The sequence below is a fragment of the Rhinoderma darwinii genome, chromosome 10 (assembly GCF_050947455.1).
Source record: "Rhinoderma darwinii isolate aRhiDar2 chromosome 10, aRhiDar2.hap1, whole genome shotgun sequence".
In the NCBI taxonomy this organism is placed as follows: Eukaryota; Metazoa; Chordata; class Amphibia; order Anura; family Rhinodermatidae; genus Rhinoderma; species Rhinoderma darwinii.
The window spans coordinates 17483925-17506445 of NC_134696.1; the positions used below are offsets into that span (position 1 = coordinate 17483925).

Genomic DNA, 22521 nt, shown 5'->3' on the forward strand with positions numbered 1-22521 from the left:
AACGTGTAAAAAAAAAACGTCCGACAATGCCTCCCATTGATTTCATAGGAGGCGGAGGCGTTGTTTTTCCCCGCGAGCGGGAAAACAGTCTTGCAGGAAAAAGAAGCAACATGCCCTATCTTTGGGCGTTCACGTCTCTGACCTCCCATTGACATCAATGGGAGGCAGAGAAAGTTTTTCGCTGCGTTTTTTGCCCACGGCGCTCAATGGCCGCAACTGCGTGCAGGCAGATCAAAAAATTCAAGATGGAATTTTGAGCAAGAATTTTCTGCCTGCAAAAAACTCAGGGCCTAAGATAAATTACATCAGTCTATATATTAAAAAACACAAAATCTCAGACATTTATTCTTCCCCATTCAAGCCAGCGGGTGCAGTGAATACAAATGCCGCAAAGCGTTTGCAAATTAATTTTATTTTGTGCAATGGTTGCCCATTCTGATTGGTTATAATCATAATAATTCAACATTTATATATTTTTTAAAAAGTTTGTTGTTTTTTTTAACAAACAAAATTTAAAAAAAAGTCTAAAAAAAAATACTTAAAATAAAAAATAAAAAAAATCACCATCTAAGGTTATTTTTCTACTTATTAAATATTTATTTTTACAAAACAATTTCCAAACAATGTAAAAAAAAAAAAAAAATAGTGGTTTCAATTTATAAAAAAAAAAAAAAAAAAAAAATACAAAAAAATACAAAAAAAATACAAAAAAAATTACAATTTAAAATATCTTAAAATAAATAAAAATATAAATATGGTGACCTCTGCTCATGAGATACGCAAAAAAGGAAAGATTAACCCCCACTCAGAAAGGTTATCTTATATAAATTTAAAAAAAATTCCACCCGGTCCCATGAAATTCCAGGTACCCCGATATTATAACCATTGTCTCTCAAGGAGACTTTCAGCTGCTGTTTTGTAGAGAAAAACTGTAAAGAAAGCCGAAGTGTTTCTAAAATAAGAACGTCAAACAGCTGAGAAATATAAAAGTATTGAGACGGTAATGTGATGAACAGTCCCTGCCATTGATACAACGCGACCGAGTCGACGCGGCTTTGACAGTCGGCGGCAGGTGTGAGCGACGGGTGATTTTCACCGTACAAGAAGCACTTCTCCAGAACCAGCCTTCTCAAGTGACGGTCAGATTGTGTCCCAGACTTGACTGGGTCATACGGCCCCTTTACATAGCTGCGTCTGTCAGCGCGGGATTTCCACGGATTATATCCCTGCACATTCCTCAACACAAAGCATCTCACTCAATGCAAGCTGTTGGCAATTACAATGAATTTTTATTCCTTGCCCGGTGCCCGTGGGTACAACTGATGTTTTGCACTGTGGGTTAATTACCGACTTCTTTGGGGGATGGAAAACATCCAACTTAATTTCATGCTTAAATCGGCGGCTGTCATTCATACATTAGCAGTCATCGGGCTTGCAGCGGACATCGCATTCCAAACACCTGCCGCGCCACCCGGGACGATTCTTCAATTTACTGCATGAACTACGTTATTTGTGCCGATACGAGGAGACGGTGAAAGGGTTAACTTTAATTTTTTTTTACCTTCGATCACACTTTTTTCTGGAAAAGCTAGATTACGCCGATTGTTAATGGGGGCATACATGGAAAATAATCAAAAGAAATAGCAGCCGGCTTAAAGGGAATATATAATCAGAAAATTACCTTATCTAAATCAGGTTTTTATTATACATATATTTCATTTGTGTTTATTTTATTTATCGATCCGTATAAATCTTGAAATATTTCAGTTTTCACACTGGCCACTAGAGCAGTCACAATTAGATGATATTTCTCTGCAGTTCACTTGGCAGCTTTGCCGTATATAGAGGTACAGCATGAGCAGAGTCATCTCAATATCATTAATGGGTGGGTAAAGGCCCTTTTACACCGGACGGTAAGCGGCCGGTGCAGCGAGCAACGATCAACAAGACATCGATGATAGGTGCTCGCTTGCTCCTGTCACACGGAGCTATGGATGGGGACGAGCGGTCGTTACTCTGCCCGATAATCATCCTGTGCAAGACCCCCTTTAGTTAATGGCAGCTTTATCGTATTACTTGAAGCCTGGATAGGATGTCATAGCAACACTATAAAACAAAGAGAAGGCTCTGTATACAGCTCCCCTGCCACTCTCTGAGGGAGGGGCTGTACTCCATCACTTGTCTCTAATATGGCCGCCCCCAGAAAATGTTTCATAACTAATAAGTAGCTACAACATTAAAAAAAAAACAAAAAAAAAACAATACCATTATGTATTATCTATAGACTTAAATCTATTTCACAAAACTAAAAATCATATACATAACACATTCCCTTTAAGAAACCCCCATAAATCAGTCAGCATAGCTGGGGGAGCTATAGTATTACATGGCGGCCATTCAAATGAGCGGATGACCATGTAATACACAAGCTACACCGGCCCGGAAGAACTAGAAACTGGTTTGCCGCTCTTCACGCTTTAGAGGAGGGTCCTGAGCGGAGATGATTAGTCGGTCCATGGAATACAATGGGGAAAAAAGAAAATTACCTATTGCCCTCGTAAATTTGGCAAAAGACAATTTCATACCTCGCAAAATGAACACGCTTGCTGCATCCTAATTGCTGACAAATCTTTAAGCTGATTCACGCCCCAGCGGAACTCAAATTGAGCAAGAAGTTCCGAATTGATCGCCATAGCACCATGGATTATTAACGATCATTATTAGCAGTCAGAACTTAATTATTTTTTTTCCCGATATTCTGTAACTTACTAAATTACTTTGTGTTTGAACTCCTAACAATCTTTAATATAACTGCTAGCAGTCAGTGAATACATTCAGAGGCTCAAAACCGGTCCTGATCAGGTCCTGCTAATACAGCTGCAGGGTTCCTTAGAAGACAAATCTCTGACACATTATAAAAGGCCGTGCACGGAGAAAGCCACCATGGATTGGTAGGATTTTTAAATCCCGGACAAAACCCTCTAATGAAGATTTTACAAATTTCCACGAGAGAATCGGTCAATAACGTGAAATACAGCAACAAACAAGCAACGACAAGCAAACATGAGAAGCCATAAACCTTTACAGCCGTCCTGGCACTGGACATTGTGTGAGATGCCAAGATTTAACTCTATAAATCAATATACAAGTAGCTGTGCATGTGAACAATTTGATTTGGGTTATAAATCTGTCAGGTTACTAAGGCGGCATGGGTCGAATGCTGAACCCAGAAGATCAGCTAAGACACCCTGTCCTGGCGAGTATCTTGCACCAGCGGACAGGTGCTCCTTTATAGCCCTGGCAATTAATGAGACATTGTCATCACCGGGGACGGCTCATCTAAAAATGTTGTCCTGGGTTATCTGAGGTGATTGCAAAACATTTCTATTGCACAACAGTAAGTGAAAAAAGATCAGGGAGAATTAATGACTTTCATCGCGGCTGCAACTGAATATAAGTCTTAATAAAAAAAATAAAAACCGTAAAAATATAGCTTCACAGTAGGATCGTACAGAAACCTCATAGCAAAAGTCTGAATGGTCTCCTCTCCCCATCAACAATACGCTGTTATTATCGTTATTTACTCCATTCTTTGCCAATTAATATCAGACTATACAGTAATAGCGGAGGGTTTTTTCTGACTTGATAAATTACATATTTCAGGCTGCCTGCAGCCACCACTAGGGGGAGCTCACTGCATATGGAACCTTAGACGGAGTCCATATTTTCACGGATCCCACCCTTTGCATTGCATGGTGAGAACAGGGGTACCGATCCCCCAGATCTTCACTACTCGACCGCAATGAGGAGACCATTGAATGTAGCGGTGGTGGAGCATGCGTGCTGTCGCTCCATTTGAAGTCTATGGGAATGATAGAAACAGCTGAGTAAGGAGCTGGGCTGTTTCCGTCACTCAGACATTGAATGCAGCGGTGGGAAACGCTTAACCGTCGCTACATTCAAGCTCCGCCTTGCTGCAGGGGATACAGCGAGAAGGCTTCTGGGGGGTTGTGACCCCCATTCTTACATTCGGTGGGGCCCACAGAAAATCTTTACTTATCCTGATCATTTTGGATTTTGGGAATACCTCTTTAATAGGCGTTGTATAAATCTGAATAGACAGCTCCCTCTAGGGGCAGTCACAAGTAGCTGCTTTGACTGGCAAGGAGGAAAAGCGGTGCAGTGGAGTGTCAGACCCAACCGCAGTCATGTGCCCCGACACTATAGCAGCTACACCACTGGTTTAAGGTAGAGTCCTGACCACCATTGATCAAGGTCTTCTTTTGGACTTCCCACGGGTCATCCCATTGAATATCCTTTCCCAGCCTGGGAGACAATGAACGACCTATGAAGAACATAAAGCCCCATGCACACGACTGTAGTATTTTTTATTACGGTCCGCAAATACGGATCCGTAGTCATACGAACATCAGGCACGCGGTCTAAAACTTTGATTTGTAGTGCATCCGTATTTGCAGATCCCCCAAAAAAATAAAAGCGGCTACAATTTATGTCACCAACCCCTGGAAAAGGTCACATGATCGCTCAGGCGCCATCTTCTTAGGGAATCCCCTGCCGTCGCATAGCAACGCTTCCGCAATCACGGACGGCTATAGAGGCACATCCGTAGCCGTTCGCAATTTTGCACCCGCCCATAGGCTTCTTCTGTGCCGCAATTGTGGACAGGAATAGGACGTGTTCTATATTTTGCGGATCATTTCTACGGCCCGGACACACATCCGTAAATAAACGGAAAGGTGTCTGTGGCCTATAGTAATGAATGCGTCTCCAGGTTATCCAAAATTTCGGATCTGTAATAACGGATAAAATTAAGGTCTTGAGCGTGGAACCTTAGTAAGTGGTTAATCCTCCATACCATCACTTTTCTGCGCTTGTTTATTACCGTCTCACCCTCTTATTGCCATACAAATTAACTGCATGTTGTGACCCCATAATGGGCTGCAGACGAGTGAGAAGGAGATAACTAGCGTGCACTCAAAGACACATCCAGTATCGGGTTCCAGAGGTTTAAGACACTAATTCCCTCTAGTGTCAACCCCAAAGGGCCATCTTAAGGAGTCAGAGTCAAGTGCAGACTGAAGCCACGGCGGCGCTGGCATTATCTCAGGTTTACGTTCCCTTCAGAATTATCCCTTACCCCGAGACGTCTTACTGGGGACATTAACTCTTCTGAATGAGGCTGTCCCATTAATGAGGGACAATGGCTCCCAGTGGACGCTGGATTTACTGTACTGGAGGGTAAACCGGCCACAGGGGCCGACGCAGACTCACCAGCTGTCTGAAAGGAGTTCATTTTGCAACCTGTTTACAGCTGGAGGGTAAATCTATCCCGACACAGATGCCATGTTGGCAAAACCTTAATGAAATCTTCTGGGGGTCGTGCTGAGTTCTGATGGCTGGTCAGAAATACCCGCCACCCACACGAGCACGTGCTGCCAGGGATCTGCTGCCGGCTGGACAGGTAACCGAGCACGGATGTGTCTGACGCTCGGACTTCACTCCGGCAACTGGGAAATTCCTGACCAGGGATAATGCCCACAAATAACACAGAAGAAAGTAACAGGTTGAGAAGAACGTAACCCCTGAAGGACGCAGACAATTTCGGACTTCGGAACGAGAACAGTTTTTTTTTGTTCAGTTTAACTCTTGGCATTCTGACGGTCGCCGTTTCTTTTTTCAGCGACGAAGTTGTATGAATTTTCAATTTTGCAGTTTACGTACGCATCATGGGATACATAGAAATGAACGCTTAATCTATATAAACCTAATTATTTTATCATATATCAATTTTTATTGGAGGGAGATGCAGAAAAGTATATGCTTTTTTTTTTTTGTACCGTTGCGGTCAGTCCTATGGAGGTTCAACGAGCAAACTCGACTACCGATCCGATTCTGGGGAGGAATGGGGGACTTGGGCTATCCTTTCTAGTGAACGTGGATCTCCAGCGATCATACATTTGTCACCTATCCTTTGGATAGGTGATCAAATAAATTGTTGGAAAATCCCATTTTTATGATGGTTATTTTGACTCTATAATGTAAACGCATACATCTACAGTACAGTAGTCCTAAAAAGATACGTAAAACCAATCAGTAGATCTTGTCCAAGATCAAATACAAATGTGTGCTGGACTATTAGGGACTATTTTCCAGTCTAATGGTCCCATTACACAGGCTAACGTGGGCCGTGTAACCGAGCGCCGATCAACGAGACAGCTCGTTAATCGGCGCTGGTTCGCTCCTTTCACACGGAGCAATGATTGCTTGTGTATGGGGATTAGGGACGAGCGATCTTTACTCCATCCCCATACATTTTCATCACGTTTACACAGGAAGATGTGTCGCAGATCAGCCAATTTGCTCGTTCATCGGCTGATCATTGCCCTGTTTACAATGGGCAATGGTTTGCCCGATCATTGGCCCATGTTATAGGGCCTTTAATCTGTGGAATATGTCAGGAGTATTGCCCAACTCCTGTTAATCCACCATGGGATTGTCGTATGCCAGATTAACAGAATTTTCAAACCTTTGGATTAAAGGCCATTTGTCATACCGTGAAATTACGGTCTAAGTGATTTATTTAGTGACATTTTCTAGGACCTCCATAGATAGAAGGATAATAAAAAAACTTGGTAATAGTTGGCCCAAAAGTAAATTTTTGATAGACCAAGTAAGAAAAGTCCTCTCAAATTTCATAATTAGTACAAATCCCACTGTACAAGTTGTGGCATGACACGGGGGACGTCTCTCATCGCTGCTTGGTGTAAAGCCCTCGAGAAGCCACCAGAGAACCATCAAATGATGGGAAACAGATCCGCGCCAAACAAAAGCAGCGATGATGTGTGGGATTCCATGGAGCTACTGCAGTCCCTCAATGTTAGAGGGGGCTCATATTTTCTATATGATATGTAGACACGTGAAGGGATAATTTACTGCCTGCTGCCCTGACGCCAGCTTAACCTTATGTGACCAGCGGGCTGCGTGTCAGCACCGGGCCCAGTTACGCTGCGCAGTGTACACATGCACCTAATTGATTCGGCTGAAATGTCCTCAAGATGTTCTTTCCCATCACTTCCAACAAGTGGCAGAATTCATGCGGTCGGTGGATTTAGAGCAATTAATCGTTTTATAGGATGGAAAATTGCTCCGAGGAGCAGACTAGCCAGTTGTTAATATGTAAGACTTCCCAGACCCATCGTAAAAGAAATAAACCAAGTGTTAATGTCTGACAGGCCCTGAATGGACGTCCTCGAGAAAGTGAGAATCACGATGTCCTGAGATATGCGGCATATTAGCATTTAAGTAGGATTTCTGCCCAAAACGTATCAATGTAGAAGTTCTGCAACTCTGTATACACAATGGGGGAGATTTGTGATTATCTAACATGAAAACTGACTCTGTTGTCCATGGCAACCATAGCTTTCATTTTTCTAGACAAGTTAAAGAAATGAAAGCTGAGCTCTGATTGGTTGCTATGAGCAAAATGGCCAATCAGAGCACAACTTTCATTTCCTTAACTTGACTGGTAAAATGAAAGCTGGGCTATGATTGGCTGCTGTGGGCAACAACTCTGAGCTCTGATTGGTTGCTATTAGAAAAATAGCCAATCAGAGCTCAGCTTTCATTTCCATAACTTGACTGGTAAAATGAAAGCCGCACTATGATTGGTTGCTATGGGTAACATGGCCAGTTTTAAAGGGTTTTCCCCAGAGTCTGGCAAAAACCTGACCAAGGAGAGGGAAAGCAATAAAACAATAAAAGAGCCGTTACTTGACAAATCCACCGGCGTTCCAGTGCAGCAGCCTCAGGTCACTCTTTGTTGACAGTGCTGCAGCAATGACTTTCCATATACCCACGTGATCACTGCAGCCAATCACTGGCCTCAATCGTATAGAGCACCCTGCAGTGATCACGTGGGTATACAGCAGGTCATCGCTGCAGGACTAAGGCTGGGTTCACACGAGCACATTAACGTCCGTAATGGACGGACGTATTTCGGGCGGAAGTCCCGGACAGAACACACTGCAGGGAGCCGGGCTCCTAGCATCATAGTTATGTACGATGCTAGGAGTCCCTGCCTCGCTGCAGGACAACTGTCCCGTACTGTAATCATGATTACAGTACGGGACAGTAGTTCCACGGAGAGGCAGGGACTCCTAGCATCGTACATAACTATGATGCTAGGAGCCCGGCTCCCTGCAGTGTGTTCTGTCCGGGACTTCCGCCCGAAATACGTCCGTCCATTACGGACGTTAATGTGCTCGTGTGAACCCAGCCTAAACAGAGTGATGGGGCGCTCCGGAGCGGGTGCGCTGGAACACCGGGGGATTTGTCAGGTGAGTAATTGCTCTTTTAATGTTTTATGGTTTCCGCCACATTGCCAGATTATTGCTGAACTCGGAAAACCTCTTCAATGTCAGACAGTTTTCATAAATGAGGCCCTTTGTTTCAATCCATAACCATTTTCAAGATCTCTGCTTGCCGTTAGTGGAAAAACAACATTCTGGTTTACATCCAAAAAGCTGAAAGCAGTCCTGGCCTAGTCTCTCACACTGCTGAGGGTTTGTTACAATTTATCAGCGTAGGAAATCCTTTGCAGTTGAACAAATTTCTTTCTGGTCCTAGATGACAGCACACACATGTAACTGCTGGGTAAGTAAAATCTTGGCTGATAGCCATCTCCCCCGACACCCCCATAAACACACACACTTAGCTCGGTTGAGCGTGCATGTTTATCTTAACGGTGAGAAGGGAATAGACTGCTGCCAGGCGGCTCTTGCTGCGGCTTATCTCCTTGAAACCCAACATACCCGATCATAATTTCCTCCCCACCCCCCATCCCCTCCAGATACACTAGATCATCGGTGGATTCAGCAGACTTTGTCGTGATACGTACGACCAGCTTTGCCCACCTGAATACATTGTGACATGTATATACATTTCAGTAGAAGACGGACTAAGGGCTGAGCATTTCATTGAATTCAGTCTTCTACTGCTTGTCTGTATGTTCATTACCCTGCACATAAACCAATCACGTTCTCCGAATATTCACAGCGCAACCAATCTGAAAGTTTACAGTGCTTGGGAATAAGTGACTGGGGCAGAAGAGGATGGAGGCGCAGCCTTATATAGTGGATCGAGCGGGTTCCCCAGCAGCATTTAAAAAAAACAGGATCCTGACCTGTCCACAGAGTTTAAGGCTGGGTTCACACGACCTATTTTCAGACGTAAACGAGGCGTATTATGCCTCGTTTTACGTCTGAAAATAGGGCTCCAATACGTCGGCAAACATCTGCCCATTCATTTGAATGGGTTTGCCGACGTACTGTGCAGACGACCTGTCATTTACGCGTCGTCGTTTGACAGCTGTCAAAAGACGCGTAAAATTACAGCCTCGTCAAAAGAAGTGCAGGACACTTCTTGGGACGTTTTTGGAGCCGTTTTCTCATAGACTCCAATGAAAACAGCTCCAAAAACGGACGTAAAAAACGCAGCAAAAAATGAGAGTTGCTCAAAAAACGTCTGAAAATCAGGGGCTGTTTTCCCTTGAAAACAGCTCCGTATTTTCAGACTTTTTTGGTCACTACGTGTGCACATACCCTAAGGCAGCACAGAGTATTTCAGGAGAAGAGCGTGTGGATCTTGTGCGGGGTGGTGACTTGCCAATCACGTGAAGGTGTTATTGAGGACAGGAGTGGAGGAGAGGTAACAGACTGAGAGCTACGTAATGGTAAGAGCAGAGTTCACAGCAGCACAGAATATTTCAGGAGAGGAGTGTGCAGATGTTGAGGAGTGTATGACGCTGACTGGTCACTGATTGGTCAGCGTCATACACAAACACGCCCAGTTAAAAACACAATACACTCCCAGTTGGACATAACAAAAAAAAAATAAAATAAAATAAAATAAAAAAAAAAAAAAAATAATAAATCGCCCAGTTGTCCTTTTCAAAACTCATTTGCATAAATATAAAATTGCTCATAACTTGGCCAAAAATGAAAGTTTTTAAAAAAAAACAAACGTTACTGTTCTCTACATTGCAGCGCCGATCACATGCAATAGGAGATAGGGGTTTGAGAATCTGGTGACAGAGCCCCTTTAAGATACCGCAAGTAGAAACCAAAACTGAAAAACGTGCTACATGCAAACGCTCACTTGGCTTCCTCAGAAAAAAAAACAAAAAACACTAGCTATAAAAGGTATTCGCATACGCTGGTAGTGATACAGCAGCGGGCCACGCGGTTTGATCATTATCTCCCCCCCCCCCCCTGTTTTTATTCTCCTCTAATAGGACATCACAATATCACTAAAATCATTGGAGACAAAAAAAAAAAGCCTCGTGAAAACTGCTAGGTTTACTACAATTAAAAGCAAAAGATAAAAATGCAGAATAATACAGCAGACTAATAGCTATAACTCCACTGCAGTCCTGAGGGGAGCACCTACCCCACTGTTGTGTATCTACATATACATACATTCATACACACACACACACCCCATCAATCACTACTAGTCAGGGGGGGGGGGGGCTAGGTGTATTCTTGATTCCTTGATTTGGCTCGATTAGCCAAGGGCATAACGTTTTTTGTGCCGTTTGGGCTTATAGTACAGCTGTAACAGTAGCCTGTAATATGCTGCCCATACATTTTATTTGTAATGCAGGTACTTTATGAATGGGTTTACTATATGGACATGTCAGCACTTAAACAAACCAGTCCATAGAGAGCGGTCACCATGTTCTCTGCTGCGGGACCACAATAACAAGGAGAGCGTGTCTTACAAAGTATGGAGAAGGATTACCTTTATATTTCACTCCTGGGCAATCCCTTTAATTCATTGGAAGTTATAAAAAGTTTGTGACATGTCAGAAGTTTTTATTGGTGGGAGTCCGAGTGTGGAAACCCCAGCTCGGCTGAGCACTGTACCAACAAAGGGGTTCTCCCAAGATTAAATGTGATCCCCTAAAAACAGGATAGGTGATAATAGGCTGATCAGTGGGGGTCTGATCGCTGGGACCCACACTGATCACGAACGACGGGGGTCTCGTTACTCCGAATGAATGGAGCAGCAGGGCACGCATGCGCACTGCCGCTCCATTCAATGTCTATGGGCCTCCCGGAATACAGAGATCAGCTATCTCCGGTAGTTCCATAGAGAATTAATGGAGCGCCATTCATTTGAGAGAACTGGGCCCCCGTTCTGTGATCGGTGGGGGTCCCCCTGAGGTTAGGGGGTAACATTTAATCTCGAGACAACCACCTGCATTTCTTATTTATCGCCCCTCTTGGAGCCCGTACACGTTAATCCACCTCTCCTGCAATCAGAGCTGAAGGGGCATAGTGCTCAGCCCAGCTCTTCTGCCCCTTTGTTCCAGTAATCTCGGGGGCCTCAGCAGCCGAACAAAACTTTGGATATGTCATATTAGTGTAATTTTAAAATGACAGCGACACTTTAAAAGGGTTTCTCTCACACCAGCATCGATGGCAAACTGTTCGGATGTGCCGATAGCTAGGACCCCCGTGATGCTGGGATTAAATGGGCTACGGCTCTTTCAGGTTTTTTTTGCAATTCCACCAATTCTAGGTCAGGTGAAGCAATGTTTGGGAAAAGCAACCATCGAGCTTTACTGAGCCATCAATGCCGTTCAGAATTGAAAAAAATGATAATAAAAAAAATATTTAAATGTAGCTTCCTTGTACAACTGGAGAAATCCAAGTGTCCTGAGTGACGTCCTACGAGAAGGAGTATTAAATAAGGAATGGCATAGTGCTGCACTTCCGTCTCGGGAACCCGATATCTTTGAGCCCACTGGGATTTATTTTCAGAACGGGAGTGAGGGAGCAGACATGAACATTTGATACCAAGCGGAGGAGGCATCAGCCCACGCTTACATGAAACTCTGTTGTGTTGAGAATGTGACGGCCATCTGGACTCCAGCAGGACGACACCAACCCTGCCGACCCTTCGTCGATCTTACAGTGCCAGTCCGGCAGCTCCAGAGACCAGACCTGGGGTGGGGGAAAAAAAAAAGTGAGAGCGAGATTAATGACGGTGTGGACTACGGGAAGCAGAATCTGGTAAAGGATGAAGGACTGGCGCTGGATCCCGCTGCAGAAGTAAGTGCTATGATGGGTGTAAGAAGCTAAATTCCAAGCAACGGCAGCCGGAACATCCATTTATTCCGCTTGATTATTGCGTAGAATTCCAGTTCTAATTGATGCTCATTGTTTTTAACACGGCTCGCCATAACACGACTGACAAACCGACGCGCAATTTGTGTAACGACCTAAATGACAATGCATTGAAGGCTTTAAAGGTGTAAATCACAAATTCTTATGCTTTTTTCTTTTATATCAATTTTCATTCCGATTGGTCAAGCTAAAATTGTTTTTGTATTGGGTTGCAATACTCATAGAAACTGGTTACCTGCACGCTACACGGGTCGTTTCCATCTATGTCGATTAATTGTATCCATTCCTACATTTAAGGGTCTGTCCCATCATAAACATCCTGTCACATGAGAGCCAGCACGGCGATCAGCTGATCACCTGGGGTCTGACTGCCGACAGCCCCGGCCAGCCAGGTATTTCACCTGCAGCAGAGTATTACATAGCGTCCAGTCGGATGAATGGCTCTTTATGGAATACGTGGACAGCTCGAGTCCGCCACAACGCTTCTCCTAATAGGGCATACGGACTGGGGTTGTTTTCATTAGACAACCCCTTTAAATGAGTTTTCCCAAAATAAGCATATGTAAGATAGGTGGGATTAGACAATTGTGACCCCCAAAATGCCTAGGACGAAGGGGACACGGTACTCGGTAATGCTCAGATGCGCTGTCAGCTTCGTTCAAATGCAGCGCCACTCACAACGCCGCAACCAGGGGCCGTGGTGGGAAGTCCCGTTCAGGTATGGGGATATCGGAAATGGCGCTGTTCTGGAAAAAGAAACACGAAGGGGCATCGGTGGGGGTACCAGGGGGGAAACATTGATGACTTATATGATCTACGTGCTACCAACGTCTTTAATGTGAAGTCCATTGAGCGTTCGGATCATTGACCCAACTATCCATACACTTTCATAATCCGGTGTATTGTTACTAATAATAGTTTCATTTATCCGACAATTTGTTACTCAAACAATGCAAACACCGATTCTTTATCAATTTTAAATCAAAAATCTTCCTTCCCTGGTCGGCGTTAGAGCAGAATATTATGGAGCATGATAAACAGACCGCACATTAAAAATTCTGCTAGACCAGAAAAGCCTTTTAATTATAAAATGACTCAATTTAGACTACTTTTTAAATATACTTCGTGTTTAAATTCTTTACTATTTTCAAGATTTCTGCTTGCTGTCAGTGAAAGGGTATATTCATGGTCTACATGCAGAGGCTAAAAACCTGTTACTGACACATGTCCCTTCCAAGAGAGATCTGGTACATTGTAAGGAGCTGTGCCCAGATGTCCAGTGATATCATCAGGAGGTTTCAGCCTCTGCTCTAGGTTCTCACTTAATAACAGCAAGCAGAGATCTTTAAAAAAAAAATGATGATGAAATTAAATACAAAGTATATCAGAAAGTCGCACAAGTTTTCATTATACTATGAATAAGCTTTGTTTATAGATGAAGTATTGTACAAATGCAAGATTCTCTAACATATTGCAAATCCTGAAATAAGTGTACAACATATCCCCAAGCGTGACTGAACAGTAAGGCCCCATGCACACGAGCGTGCTTTTGCGGCCGCAATTCCCCCAAAAATCCACGGGAGTATTGCGGCCCCATTCATTCCTGTGGAGCCATGCACACGACTGCGGTTTCCATGGTCCGTGCATGGCCCAAGAGCCTGGACCGCAGAGAGAACTGGCATGTCTTATTACGGCCCAAGCTCATAGCAAATAATGGACGCGGCCATGTGCACAGCCCACCCCCGGCCGACCCGAAAATCACAGCCGTGCACATGGCTACGGTCGTGTGCATGAGGCCTAAGGGTATGTTCACACTCTTAACCAAAAAAGTCTGAAAATACGGAGCCGTTTTAAAGGGAAAACCGCTCCTGATTTTCAGACTTTTTTTTAATAAAATTCACGTTTTACACGGCTGTATTTGGAGTCTATGAAAAAAGGCTCCAAAACCGGCTGAAGTAGTGACACGTACTTTTTCGCGGCCGTTTTGAAAAACGGCCTGTCGGAACAGAACACCGTTTTTCCCATTGAAATCAATGGGCAGATGTTTGTAGGCGTTCGATTTTTCAGCCGCTTACGGCCCGAAAAACGGCTGAAAACACTCCGTCTGGACATACCCTAAGGCTATGTTCACACGAGCATGACAGATTTACATGCGTAAAAAAACGTGCATAGATCTGTCTGTGTGCGATGCGTTTTGCATCAGTGTGCTTTGCGTGTGGCCTGTGTTTTTCACGCACTTGCAAGCACTTCTGTTTGTTTTTTGAATGTAATTGACGTGTAAAACAGACAGCGCACGGATGCGCATCCGTGTGCGGTCCGTGGTTTTCACTCATCCATTGACTTTAATGAGCAAAGCAAAAAAAAACGCACCAATATAGGACATACAGTGAGTTTTACACAACGGACCCTCGCTGCGTGAAAACGGACGCCTGTTTCAATGCACGGCAAACGGACGAGAATGGCGCACGTTTGAATGGGCTCTAAAGCGAGACACATTTTCTACATTAGGGCCCATTCACACGAACGCACAGCACACGGGCCCGGTGATCTCAGTGGTGCTTTCATACATGCGTCAGTTTTCATGCAGCGAGTGTGTGGTTGCGTGAAACTCACTGTATGTCCTATATTGGTGCGTTTTTTTTAGTCGCTTATTGAAGTCAACGGGTGCGTGAAAACCACGGACAGTACACGGATGCACATGCGGATTGTGTTGCGGATTTGCCGTGGATTCCACCCTTTGCATTGCTTATCCACCCGATAGTTTTCATGGACCCATTCACTTCAGTCAGTGAATCGGTTCCGTGAAAACTGACCCGACTCTCCGATCCGTGGAAACATAGAACATGTCTTATCTTTGCACGGATCACGGACGGGACTCCGGCGGCGCACACGATCTTGTGCCAGAGCCCTTAGTTTGTTTCGTATCACCTTGTTTCTCTAGATAAACAGGTTTATTGTCATATGCAAATGACTTTGCAAGTGCCACTTGGTCGGTCCATTTGGCCACAAGTGCTCCGGTTCTTGCCATTTTAGACTGCCCAACTCCACCCCCTAGATCAGGATGGACGTCGGCACATTATGGCCACGTCACCCATCCTCAATGAGGGGCCGGTGCTGAGCAGGCTAAAATGGAGATTTCACTCTGTGGGGCGTAGCAAGGTAGTCTGATCTCTGGGGGGGGGGGGGGGGGGAAATCAGACTAACACCTAAAAGATCAATTAAAAAAATGCTCACCTCGCAGCTTCTCCACTTTGAGTCACCTCAGCATGTCCTGACAATGAATATAAATTACCTCCAGCCAGGACGTGATGTGTATTCAGAATGCTGACACTTCGCTAATACAATCCCGACACTACAGCACAGCAAGCGTAATCTCGTGAGATTATGATGTAACCGGTCATTTCAAATGAGATTATGCTTGCTGTGCTGTAACTCACAGAGACGCTACAGAAATGACAGGATTCTGAATACACATCACGTCCTGGCTGGAGGTAATGTATATTCATTGTCAGGACACTTGAGTAAAGTTACTGTGTGTATGTGGCTGTACATAGCGATACAGCTATATCGCTAGCGCTGTGTAAATGAATGGGGAGACGTGTATGACGCTGATTGGTCACTGATTGGTCAGCGTCATACACGTCTCTCCACAACGCCCCCTTGGTCATATAGTAAAACACACCCAGTTGTTCATTAAGAAACGTATTAGCATAAAGCTAATATAGGTCATAACTCTAAATAAAAAACACTGCTGTAATCTACATTACAGCGCCGATCACATCATGTACAAGAGAGGCCACTTATAATCTGGTGACAGAGACGCTTTAACATTTAAAAGGCCGATCTTTGTTAATCTGCCAGTCTGTGTTTAAATTAGTCACTGTTTTCAATATCTCTGCTTGCAGTCTGTTAACCCCTTCCCTCTTTGGCCGCTTTTGACCTTCCTGACAGAGCCTCATTTTTCAAATCTGACATGTTTCACTTTATATGGTAATAACTCCGGAATGCTTTTACCTATCCAAGTGATTCTGAGACTGTTTTCTCGTGACACATTGGACTTTATGTTACTGGCAAAATTTGCCCGATACATTCAGTATTTAATTGTGAAAAACACCAAAATTTAGCGAAAAATTGCAAAAATTTGCATTTTTCTCAATTTAAATGTATCTGCTTGTAAGACAGGCAGTTATACCACACAAAAATGTTGCTAACTAACATCCCCCATATGTCTACTTTAGATTGGCATCGTTTTTTGAACATCATTTTATTTTTCTAGGACGTTACAAGGCTTAGAACTTTAGCAGCAATTTCTCACATTTTCAAGAAAATTTCAAAATGCTATTTTTACAGGGGCCAGTTCAGTTGTGAAGTGGGTTTGAGGTCCTTAGATATTAGAAACCCCCAATAAGTCACCCCATTTTAAAAAATGCACCCCTCAAAGTATTCAAAACAGCATTTAGAAAGTTTCTTAACCCTTTAGACATTGCGCAGGAATTAAGGCAAAGTAGAGGTGAAATTTACAAAGTTCATTATTTTTTTCCAGAAATTCATTTTGAATCCATTTTTTTTGTACCACAGAAGGTTTTACCAGAGAAATGCAACTCAATATTTATTGCCCAGGTTCTGCAGTTTTAGAAAATATCCCACATGTGGCTCTAATATCCCACATGTGGCTACTGGACTGAAGCACCGGCCTCAGAAGCAAAGGAGCACCTGGTGGATTTTGGGTCTCCTTTTTATTAGAATATATTTTAGGCACCATGTCAGCTTTGAACAGGTCTTGTGGAACTAAAACAGTGGAAACCCCCCAAAAGTGACCCCATTTGCGAAACTACACCCCTCGAGGAATTTATATAGGGGTGTAGCAAGCATTTTGACCGGCCAGTTTTTTTGCAAAAATTTTTGGAACTAGGCCATGAAAATGAAAATCTACATTTTTTCAAATAAAATGTAGGTTTAGCTAATTTTTTTTCATTTCCACAAGGACTAAAGGAGAAAAAGCACCATAAAATTTGTAAAGAAATTTCTCCCGAGTAAAACAATACCCCACATGTAGTAATAAAAGGCTGTTTGGACACACGGCGAGGCTGAGAAGGGAAAGAGCGCCATTTGGCTTTTGGAACTCAAATTTAGCAGGAATGGTTTGCGGAGGCCATGTCACATTTACAAAGCCACTGAGGGGACAAAACAGTGGAAACCCCCAACAAGTGACCCCATTTTGGAAACTACACCCCATGAGGAAATTATCTAGGAGTACAGTGAGCAGTTTGACCCCACAGGTGTTTTACAGAACTTATTGGAAGTAGGCCGTAAAAATGAAAATCTACATTTTTTGAAATAAAATGTAGGTTTAGTTTTTTTTTTTCATTTCCACAAGGACTAAAGGAGAAAAAGCACCATAAAATTAGTAAAGCAACTTCTCCCGAGTAAAACAATACCCCACATGTGGTCATAAACGGCTGTTTGGACACACGGTAGGGCTCAGAATGGAACTAGCACCATTTGGATTTTGGATAGTGTCTGGGCGCCATGTCACATTTGCTGAGCCCCTGTAGTACTAATACAGTGGAAACACCCCAAAAGTGACTCCATTTGGGAAACTGCACCCCCTGAGGAATCATCTAGGGGTATAGTGAAAATTTTGATCCCAAAGGTTTTTTGCTGAATTAATTAGAATTAAGCCATGAAAATGAAAAATAATTTTTTTTCCAACAAGATGTAGTTTTAGATACACATTTTTCATTTTTACAAGGAATAGAGAAGAAAAAGCACCCCAACATTTGTAAAGTAATTTCTCCCGAGTACAGTAACACCCCATATGTGGCTATAATCAGCTGTTGACATATATGGGAGCATTCAGAAGAAAAGGAGCGGTATTTATCATTTGGAGCGTAGATTTTGCTGGAATGGTTTGCGGACGCCATGTTGCATTTGCAAAACCCCTGATGTACCAAACAAAAGTGACCCCGTTTTAGAAACTACACCCCTAAAGGCATTTATCAAGGGATGTAGTGAGAATTTAGACTCCACAGGTGTTTTTCAGAAATGAATACGCAGTGGATGGTGCAAAGTGAAAATTGCAATTTTTCCACGGATCTGCCCATTCACCGCAAAAGATGTTGTGCCCCTAGAGAATCTTACCCCATAAATTGTTAAGCGGGTTCTCCCGGGTATGGTAATGCCTTACTTGTGGCCATAAATTGCTGTTTGGGGACACTGTAGGGCTAAGAAGGGAAAGACCGCCATTTTGAGCATGGATTTTGCTTGGTAGTTTTGTTTGAGTTTTGCTGGTATTCAGTTTATAATGTGGTGGCATATGTAATCTGTGCGGAGTACATCAGGGTATATGTAATCTGTGCGGAGTACATCAGGGTATATGTAATCTGTGCGGAGAACATCAGGGTATATGTAATCTGTGCGGGTACATCAGGGCATAATAAGAGGGTATAATAATGGGGTAAATAATACAATTCTCCATAGATGTGTGGTACACTGTGAAGCGATCCGTTATGCACAGGCCGGTGTCACACTGATAAACGGTTTTCTTTCTTATCCCCCTTTTGTAACGCTCTGCACCTTTTGGGGACTTTTTCTTCTTTGTAGTTTGGGAAATATTGCTGGGAAAGTTTTGCGCTGATATAATACGGGCGCCCTCGCTTCCAGCGGATGTGCGATGTCCCTTCCCTTTCCTAGTTCCTAAATACTAGGGCCCTGAAACTGAAGGAATGTTCCCCTCCGGCCTGCGCATTGAGATATTTTTTCATCACCGCATTACTAGTGCCGTAACTTTTTTATTTTTCAGTTGATTGAGCGGTGTGCGGGCTTGTTTTTTGCGAGACGGGCTGTAGATTTTATTGGTACCATTTTAGAACACATACGACTTTCTGATCACTTTTTATTTCATTTTTTGGTAAAGGAAATTACCAAAAACAAGCAATTCTGGAATAGTTTTTTATTGTTTTTTTTATCGGCATCCACAGTGCGCCCTAAATTACATGTTAGCTTTATTCTGCGGGTCGATACGATTACGGCGATACCAAATTTATATAGTTTTTTTTATGTATTGCGGCTTTTGCACAACAAAATCACTTTTTTTATAAAATCATTTGTTTTCTGTGTCGCCATATTCTAAGACACATAACGTTATTATTTTTGCGTGCACAAAGCGGTGTCAGGGCTTATTTTTTGCGGGACGGATTGCCGTTTTTATTGGTACTATTTTGGAGTAAATGTGACTTTTTGATCACTTTTTATAGCATTTTTTGGAAGGAGATGTGACCTAAAAACAAAGATTCTGGCGTTGTTTTTCATGGTTTTTTTTTACGGCGTTCACCGTGCGGGATAAATTACATAATAGTTTTGTAGTTTGGGTCGTTACGGACGCAGCGATACCAATTATGTATAGTTTTTTTAATTTTTACGGTTTTTCCCATAATAAAAGACTTACTATGGGAAAAAAGTCAGTTTAGCTTTATTTTTATTTGAAATGTGTGTGTTTTTATTGTTTTACCACATTTTTATTAACTTTTTTTTACTTTTCTGACTTGTCCCACTAGGGGACATGAGGGCCTGATGCCCCGATCGCTACTCTAATACACTGCACTACATACGAAGTGCAGTGTATTAGCGCTGTCAGTTATTCACTGACAGCAAGCCTATGAGGACACGCCGAAGGCGGGTCCTCATCGGCTCCCGTACAAGGCAGACTCGGACGCCATTTTCTGGCGTCCGATTGCCACAGCAACCCAGCGATTGCATCACTGGGTTGCCGATCGGGTGAAAACCTATCAGATGCTGCGCTCTATTGAGCGCAGCATCTGAGGGGTTAATCTGCCGGATCGGAGAATAGCTCCGGTCCTGGCAGTTACAGGAGGGTGCCAGCTGTATAATACAGTTGTCACCCCGCGGTGATGGTGCCGGCTCTGCTTCTGAGCCCGCACAATCACTGCGCCGTACATGTACGGCGCTTTGCGGGAAGCACCTCCCGACAGCGCCGTACATGTACGGCGCATGTCGGGAAGGGGTTAATGCGTCTGTTTTTGTTTACATCCAAGGGCTGAAAACCTGTCCAACAGACACAGGTGTACAGTGCGTTACAGTATACAAACTTTTTCTATTGTAACACGCTGCGCACCTGTATCAATTTGACATGACCAGATTCAGAATTCTGGACGCAAGGCATCACGCACACGACCGTTTCCATTTAGTGGACCGCAAAACATGGACGGTGACCCCCTCTTGTGCGGTCCATATTATTTGCAGACCCTACACTAGAATGGGTTAGGACGGACAAGAATAGTAGCTGTTCTATAATTTGCGGAACGGACACACGGATCCGCAGAACACAACGGTCGGGTGCCTGGCCCCATAGAAATTCAGGGTTAAATATGCTATCCGCAAAAAAAAACAAAAAACGGATAGGACACAAGAAAACAATGGTGGTGTGCATGTGCCCTAAACAAGAATGTTCCAATTCACCTATAGCAAGCAGAGATCTTAAAAGTGTTTGGAAATGAAGATCTCTGCTTGCAGTCATTCAATAGGCCCAGGGATAAAAATCAATCATGGTCATGGGATGGACGTGCACAGTTCATTAGAAGACACAGCTCTGATAACTGTACTGTAGTGGAACGAGCCATACACCTGTGTGATGGTCACATGACCAGGACAGATCATCCAGTATAGGAAACAAGGGATGTTCCTATTGAATGACTGCAAGCAGAGATCTTGAAAATTGTGATTAATTGGTACAGAAAGTATATTGGAAAGTTGTAGAACTGCACTTTTTCTACACAATAACACCGCACACATGAGCCCAGACTGAATCTAGCCATAAACGTGACAACTTTGTCTGAAGTTCCCACCAATCTAAGTCTATGGAGGCCCAACCATAACTGTTGGGTGAAACCAGAATCCGGCAAGTTGGATATTAACCTGCACCATCCTTTAATTCTTTTAGAGATAAGTGGCGCCAGAGATGCTTGGCAAGTGCTTATCCCCTGCTCTCAAAATAACATGCGTTTTAGAAAGAGAGAGCCGAGGTGACAGCCTATGAGCAGCCTTAGCCTAGATATGTGTCCTCCCCCATCGCAGCACACACCTGTACAATCCCCCTCTTGTACATCGCACACAGGACGAACATGGAGTCTGCAGACCACTCGACATGCTGGATCTGGTCCAGGCAGGTGTAGAGCTGTAGAATCTGTAAGGTGCGGACATCACGGATGACCAGTCTATACTGCACACAGGAAGCCTGAGAAGAGAGAGACGAGAAGAGCACGCGTCAGGTCACCGTCATCTCCATCTATAGGGGAACATTCTTATTTACATCCAGAGACTGAAATGAAGACTGAATACTTCTCACAGCTGAGGGTCTGCTCCAATTGTATCCAGTGTAGACAATCCTCTGTAAACCTGATAGTTTGCTACAGTGTATCAGTGCAGTTTAATGTATCAGTCTGGAGTCCAGGACGTTTAGATCACAGGGGATTGTCTAGACTGGATACAATTGTTGCAAACCGTGTCACAGTTGCAGATCTGGACAAAAACAGTGCAGGATGCGGAGTTATTTTATCCAGTGGACACATCTGTAGCCATAAACACAGCAACATCTCTCCCGGGTACACGTCATATGTCTAGGTGGTGCTGGCGCTGCCCTAATGCTGTGTAGCACCATGTATGATCATAGTGCTATGATGTTATTTGATTAGCAGGTACTTGGTTTTGGCCATAGTGGACTACATCTCCCATGATCCTCGTGGGGAAATTGCATTAATTGTAATCCTACTATGCGCAACCAACTATGTTCCTGACAGTGAATGGGTTACAGTTAAAGCGACACGACCTCAGAATTGATTCACCTACAGCTCGCGATCACCTTGTGCAATTACAAGTCCCAGCACATCACGTAGGGCATGCCGGGATTTGTAGTAGCACCGCAGCCGTGGAGCTGTATACTGTGCAGCGCACTCACCAGATATTTTCCATTGGGAGAAAACTTGCACAGCTGGTTGGAAAGCTTGAACACTTCGGAGAAATTCATGGCGTTCCTTCTTCTCATTTACACTACAGCCGGGTCCATGTCTCCAGCAGTGAGCGGAGCACGTTGACGTCAGCGGCTGCGGAAAGGACGTTAGTGGGCGGCAAATTGCGTATAGGGGGCGGGGTTTAATAATAGTAATAAACAGTAGCCGTCTAAATCTATAGGCGTGGCTTTAGAGGCTAGTCATTCGACGAGCGAACGCAAATGAGGCATGTTCGCTTTGATTAGCATAAAAAAGGGCGTGGATAGGGAAATCAACTCGTGTAT

General features: G+C 43.7%; 1 protein-coding gene across 1 annotated transcript in view; it reads right to left on the bottom strand.

Annotated features, from left to right (window-relative positions):
* WRAP73 (WD repeat containing, antisense to TP73) overlaps nt 1-22267 on the bottom strand; it is a 40344-nt gene extending 18077 nt beyond the window's left edge. Inside the window, exons 1-3 of the mRNA XM_075839403.1 lie at nt 22186-22267; nt 21313-21465; nt 11913-12029 (exon numbers count right to left, since the gene is read on the bottom strand). Of these exons, the coding sequence (XP_075695518.1) occupies nt 11913-12029; nt 21313-21465; nt 22186-22254 (339 nt within the window). The 5' untranslated portion in view covers nt 22255-22267. The remainder of the gene's footprint in view (nt 1-11912; nt 12030-21312; nt 21466-22185) is intronic.
* Nucleotides 22268-22521: the final 254 nt, after the last annotated feature.